The 6511-nt window shown below is 40.8% G+C and overlaps 1 protein-coding gene across 1 annotated transcript; it reads left to right on the forward strand.

The window, feature by feature from the left end:
* Positions 1-2503: 2503 nt before the first annotated feature.
* calhm3 (calcium homeostasis modulator 3) lies at positions 2504-6511 on the forward strand. The gene is made up of 4 exons (XM_050070735.1): positions 2504-2790; positions 4530-4657; positions 4770-4897; positions 6062-6511. The coding sequence occupies exons 1-4, from the start codon at positions 2504-2506 to the stop codon at positions 6509-6511; spliced, it is 993 nt and encodes a 330-aa protein (XP_049926692.1).

Consider the following 6511-nt stretch of genomic DNA (forward strand, 5'->3'; position numbering starts at 1 on the left):
GCACCAAAGAATACTTTAATTCATTCAGATTTACCGGCCTGGTGAACAAAAGAGCTAAAAAAAAAAAAAAAAAGTGACTCCCTACGTCTGAAGCTGTCAAAGTCAGAGTATGTGTCCATTCCTCCATTATCCGTTAAGTTATTCATATTCCTGTAGTCCAGAAGGGTCCACTGATCAAAAGAATCAAAAGGGATCTTCATAAAATTGAATTCAAGTCGTGAATACTGTTTTAACAGGATAAGTGGTGTTGCGTCAGTATGCCGGGTTGTAACACTCTGATGCATTGTTGGAGCTAGATGAAATAAATGATTCATAACTGAGATATTCTTATTATTCAAACAAAGTTTTCATGTTGTGCTCCCTGAGTTGAGCAACAGGCGTGAGTATATGGAGGGCAGATCAGTCCAACACATGAATTCTTAATGTTGTCCATGAGTTTCTGTTTTACCTTAAATATAACTTCACTTTTCCCTTTGATCATCACGTGACTGAAAAACAGAAAATTAAAATAAATGTTGTAGCAACTCATAATGTAATAATGGCTCATAATGTAATAACAGAAATGTAATAAAAGTTCATAAGCAGACGTGTAGTGCTTAGTCATGTGAATGTGTGAAAATTTAAACTTCTATTTTGAACCCACTGTACCTGGGCTTGGGGCGGCGTGATGGTGTAGTGGTTAGCACTCTCCCCTCACAGCAAGAGGGTTATAGGTTCAAATCCACCAGCTAGCTGGGGCCCTTCTGTGGGGAATTTACATGTTCTCCCCATGTCAGTGTAGGGTTTCTCTGGGTGTCTCCCACAGTCCAAAGACATGCAGGTTAGGTTAAATGGTGACTTTGAATGTGAGTGTGAGTAGTTGTCTGTCTCTTTGTGTCAGCCCTGTGGGAGTAGAAAGTAGAAATGACCTACTGTTGCATGGAGATACTACTTCTACATAACATTGCACCTTGAACTTTGACCCTCTTGTTCATATATCTGTACCTTGAAGATAAAACAAAATGCCATTCACAGAGCTCACCAGAGATGGAGGTCAACCTGCGGGGATCTGCTGTTGTTACTTTTCAATTTATGTAGTTTTATCTTTTAAGTTATAACCGCATACACTGCAGATGCTAACTTATTATATTCAACACAGTGAAATTAAATATGGATTTCTCTGTCATTGTTATTTTCATAGTTATGTCCTTTTTTGTTGGTCATCTTTATGATTATTTTGTTCATTTAAGCAATTAAAATTCTTCTTATTACTGCTTGACTGGTCATGAGTCACATGTATGTGCTGTCATCCGTCATTGTGGCTTCTGACAGCTGTCAATGAGCTGTCATCTGTCTGTGGCTCAGTTGATGTAACTTATCACTGTGCAGAGGACTGTGGGTCAGATTAGTAGGGGTGGGGGAAATAATTGACGCAGCATATCATCACAATATTTTTAGACACACAGTGCCAAGTATTGATTCTTTTAATACATCAATTATTAATATTACAAATGCAAATTAAACTTTAGGTAGTCTACTAGAATAATATAATCATTTGCTTTTTCAGTCCACCAGATACATTTTGCTGCAAAATAAAATGGCTGAAGTAAGATGAACAGACTGAAAACTTAGTCTTGTTAGATAAAACTGATGTTAACAAAGTTTAGGAGACATAATTTACAGTTGAAAAAAGGTAATGTGTAGCAATATATTTTATGGCAATACTCAGCATATCGTTACATATTCAAAATTGCAATAATATTGTATTGTGACCTAAGTATTGTGATGATATTGTAACATGGATGGATCATCTGGTGATTCCAACCCCTATAGAATAGCCAGAAAAGCATGCTGGCTTGCATACTGCAAAAAGCGACCAGATGCAGTAGAATATCCTGGTATTTTTGGCATACTGCAATAAGACTACTGTGTATTGGGGCAGACTTTGTGGTATACTAAATCGTATGGTAGAAAGGATATTGAAAGGCACAGTATGTTACACTTTACAACCACAGCAGTGGTGGTTGATCTACTGTACAGTCTCATATGCTTTGAAGTTGAGTTTCAGGCCCAGTCCTGACTACAATACAGCCCTACCTGGAACTACTGCTGCAGCTCCTTTTCTCTCTGTAAGCCTGTGATGTGGGACAGGGTGTGGCCACACAGCTCTGTCACCTGCACAGGTGTATTCATGCATTCTCAGACCCTCCCTGGATCACTGCAGGACTCACTCCTTAACTGATATCTTCCCACAAGAGCTCAGGTTGTTTATTAAGACTGCTAAATTGTGGATCTAAGACTTTTTTTCCACAAAGGATTAGTTCATATTGTGAGGTAAGGTGACTTTATGTACACATTTTCTGATGATGAGCATATTTTCACAGTAGCTAAAACATTTTGTAACACTGTACATTACTAAAACAATTTCTGTCTTCATCACTGGTTGAATAAAAACCAAGCAGCAGTTGGATCCCCTTGCTGTTTTTACCTCCATCCTAAACATTACCTCCAGTATATTTGAGCTATGGAGCGTCTGAAGTTAGTCCTGCAGTACTTCCAGTCCAACTCTGAGTCCATCTCTAATGGAATATGTATCATCCTGGCCTTGGTCAGCGTCAAGCTCTACACCAGCTTTGACTTTAACTGCCCATGCCTTCCTCAGTACAACAAAATGTACTCTCTGGGAGTGATGATCGTCCCACCAATCATACTGTTCTTCCTGGGGGTCCTGGTCAACAGACATACGGGCGTCATGATGGATGAGTGGATGAGACCCATGGGGAACCGATCCAAAAATCCTGCTGTGGTTAAGTGAGTCAAATATTGCCTTCTTTAATTTACTAAAACAGTGTCGCAAAACTTAAATCAATAATCCGGGCTATTGTTTGCTTAAATCACTGAAATCAACAGTCCTGACAGAGGCATTTATTTGTCAAAATGTGTAGCCACACCAGGCTAGTAAAAGTGACTAGGCGTTTAATAGGGAGTAGGCTTTTAATTAAAGTTTTATGGTGTATGTATAAATGTAGAACTGTAAGGCACAAGTGATTTTTTTTTTTCAGGACAGCCTGGGATATATAAGTATACAATGATGTCATCTGACATTATAAAAGTCAAAGGAAAAAAACATCTTAACATTTTTATGATTTTATTCATTTTTAAACACACATACACCACAGATTTGCAGGTGCACTGTGCCTTTAAAGTTGTAGCTAAAGGCCTCAAGCACTAAACAAAAACAAAGCCAAGTCTTTATTGCAAAAGTCTGAGCTATTTACATGTTTTCAAACTTGTTTTCATTTATACAACACTTAGTTCTAACCAAGTGATTTGATTGGCCAAAAGGCATACCATGAGTACAACAGCATTATGGCTTTTAATTATGCATGTATCACTCCGCTTTGCAAGTCTTCTAAACTGTTGATAATATTCAGCTGGTAATTAGCCTACATTAACAGCCATTGTAAGAAACTTTGCACAACAAAGATGAACATCTTTTCACAAATAACATTTGGGTTAAATTATGAATGGTTGTCAGAAGTGAACAAAGGGACTGAGAGAATACTTCAAATCTCCAGGTGTGACATCAGCCCACCGAGATAAATTAAAGAAGAGCAAAAATGAAGCTAACGTTGAAAGACAAACATTGAACTTTTTTCAGATTGTGCAAAGTCTCAAAAATATAAACATTAACATTTAGTCTGTTAAGAATCTGAGCTGAATACAGTCTTGAGGCAATTTTATGGATTCATCTGGGGCAACTAAAGGGGAGCTATACAGCATTAGCCCCTACCTTGGGTTTCAGGATACTTCAAATTATTATATTAATGATCCTCTGGATGGACGTGCATGGAATTTAATGCAGGACCCATGATTCATATCAGCTAATAGTGTTTTCAAAGGTATTGTTAAAGAGATTACAAGGGCAAGGGAAGATGACACAGCCAATATGGAGAGAGAGAGTCAACAGTTTCAGGTTCCTCTGTGAAGAGCGTTGGTAGCTTCAGCTTCCTCTGTGGAGAGAGTCAGCAGCTTCCAGGTTCTCTGTGGAGAGAGTGAACAGTTTCAGGTTCCTCTGTGAAGAGCGTTGGTAGCTTCAGCTTCCTCTGTGGAGAGAGTCGGCAGCTTCCATTGTTCTCTGTGGAGAGAGTGAACAGTTTCAGGTTCCTCTGTGAAAAGCGTCGGAAGCTTCAGGTTCCTCTGTGGAGAGAGTCAGCAGCTTCAGGTTCCTCTGTGGAGAGAGTCAGCAGCTTCAGGTTCCTCCGTAGAGAGAGTCAGCAGCTTCAGGTTCCTCCGTAGAGAGAGTCTGCAGCTTCGGGTTCTTCTGTGAAGGACTCACCACACAGACACCACCACAGTGACAGCAAGACAGAAGCTCTTCTCTGCAGGTTGAGGAGGTTCACGATTGACACCAGGATACTCTGCAAGATCTGCAGTGGCACCATCGATAGTTTATTTGTAGCAGGAGGCTGTGACAGGCTAAAGGTGATGTTTGAGGGTCAAGCTGTAAGAAATGTGAGGATGAAAACTGGTCCAATGTCCTCCTGTAGGTACCTGTTCTCAGCCATGATCCAGAGGGCCCTGCTGGCACCGATGGTGTGGATCTTGGTCACTTTGCTGGATGGAAAGATCTTCATCTGTGCCTTCAGTGTTAGTGTAGACCCTGCACTCTTCTCGGGTATGAGCAAACACAAAGAAATACATGATCAATGAGTGATCTTACTACAATCTATACTATTCTGCTGTCTCTTATTGGTCTGTATGACATATCATGTGTTCTGTTTCTTCAGGTTTACCCAATAATACAGGTCTGGATGTGATCAAAATCATGGCCAAAGTGCCTTGTAAGGAGGACATTATCTTCAAGAACAGCTCTTTCCGCAAAGCAGTCTCCCGTTATGTCCGCTGCTATTCACAAGTAAGCTGTAACCTCAGTATGCATACACATATGAGAATGTGGCAGATAGGGTCACAGTGACCTTGACCTTTGACCAGCAAATCCTAATCAGTTCATCCTTGACTTAAAGTGTTTATTTGTGCCAAGAAATTCCCTCAAGGCATTCTTGAGGTATCATGTTTTTGAGAATACCGTATCAACCACTGCAAATTCTATCAAATTCATCATTCCATATATCAGTCAGCTACATTCAGAAATATTGTATTAAGTTGGAGGCAACACAGAAGAACTCTTTAATACATGTACAGAAGTTGGGTCTGAACTTTAATGATGCTGTTGTGTTCTGTTAAAAACACACACACACACACACACACACACACATATATATGTATATATATATATATACATACATACATACATACATACATACATATATATAAATTCATGGATACGGTCATGGGTAAAAATGAACTAGGCACGGGCAGGCAGCAGGTGAGAACAAAAATATATTTTTTATTTTTCAGAATAAACCAAATGAAAAAGATGTGCAGTGTATGTGTAATATTTTTGACCTCTAAATCACTATTATCAAGCCACAATTCCTTTTATTTTGAAAGTTAATGACACAAGTCAAAGCTTTGACCCCATCCTCACATTCGTCATTGATGTGGGGGACTCTAGCAATAAAAATTTGCTGCCTGAGGATAAGGTCACAGCTTACATCCGGTTTAAGACACCTCTGGAGGAACCTTTTGAGGTTTTTTGGTGGTGGAAGGAGTATGCTAAGATGTTTCCTAACCTGGCATTGATTGCGGGAATGTTTTCACCATCCCGGCATGGAGCACAGCCAGTGAAAGAGACTTTTCCTCTGCTTGATTTGTAACTCAAGAACCGAGAACCCAACTTAATGTGTGACTGTAGCCTGTGTATGTTTATTCACTGGTGTGGGTCATGGGACTTTTATTAACAGGTGAGGGTGGGCACTGCTTTGACTTAGGCATAATGACGGGTAATGTGTCAGTTCTAGTACTGAGCTTAAGGCAGGTATTGGCATGTGCAGATTTTAGTATCATGAACAATTGCTGCCACTAACTCACAGCTCTCTGTGGGCTCTTCACTGTCACTGCAGCAAATGCCTGATAGCCTTTGTTGGCTTTGTGTAGCTAACTCTCCTGCCCTGTCTAGGCAGTTGGCTGGTCCATCCTTCTCTTCCTGATTGTACTGGGAGCAATGGGACGTCTCATCAAGCCCTGTTTCGATGACCACGCCACCTTCCTGCAGACGCGCTACTGGAGCAACTACCTCGACGTGGAGCAGAAGCTCTTTGACGAAACCTGCGTCCTGCATGCTCGTGACTTTGCCCGGAAATGCGTGGTGCAGTTCTTTGAGGACATGAGGGAGGATGCCATTCTCCGTCTTCCCCACCCGCTCTTCATCGCGAACTCCAAAGAGGAGTGGGAGGATGAAGAAGAAGAGAGACTTCATGGGGTATCAAAGCAGGAACAGGTGAACCAGCTGCTCAACAAGTGGTACTACAATAAACCTGAACTGGACGTCACCAGGATGGCCCACAGACCCAGGATGTGTGTTACCTGGGAGGACCGTGATGGGAAGACTTTATACTCTGATGTCTAG

The sequence above is a fragment of the Epinephelus moara genome, chromosome 19 (assembly GCF_006386435.1).
Source record: "Epinephelus moara isolate mb chromosome 19, YSFRI_EMoa_1.0, whole genome shotgun sequence".
Classification (NCBI taxonomy): Eukaryota; Metazoa; Chordata; class Actinopteri; order Perciformes; family Serranidae; genus Epinephelus; species Epinephelus moara.

Coding starts and splice junctions, on each gene's coding strand:
- calhm3 (XM_050070735.1), top strand. CDS start 2,504: ATGGAGCGTCTGAAGTTAGTCCTGCAGTACTTCCAGTCCAACTCTGAG. Junction 2,791..4,529: donor AAAAATCCTGCTGTGGTTAA/GTGAGTCAAATA, acceptor GTCCTCCTGTAG/GTACCTGTTCTCAGCCATGA. Junction 4,898..6,061: donor ATGTCCGCTGCTATTCACAA/GTAAGCTGTAAC, acceptor TGCCCTGTCTAG/GCAGTTGGCTGGTCCATCCT.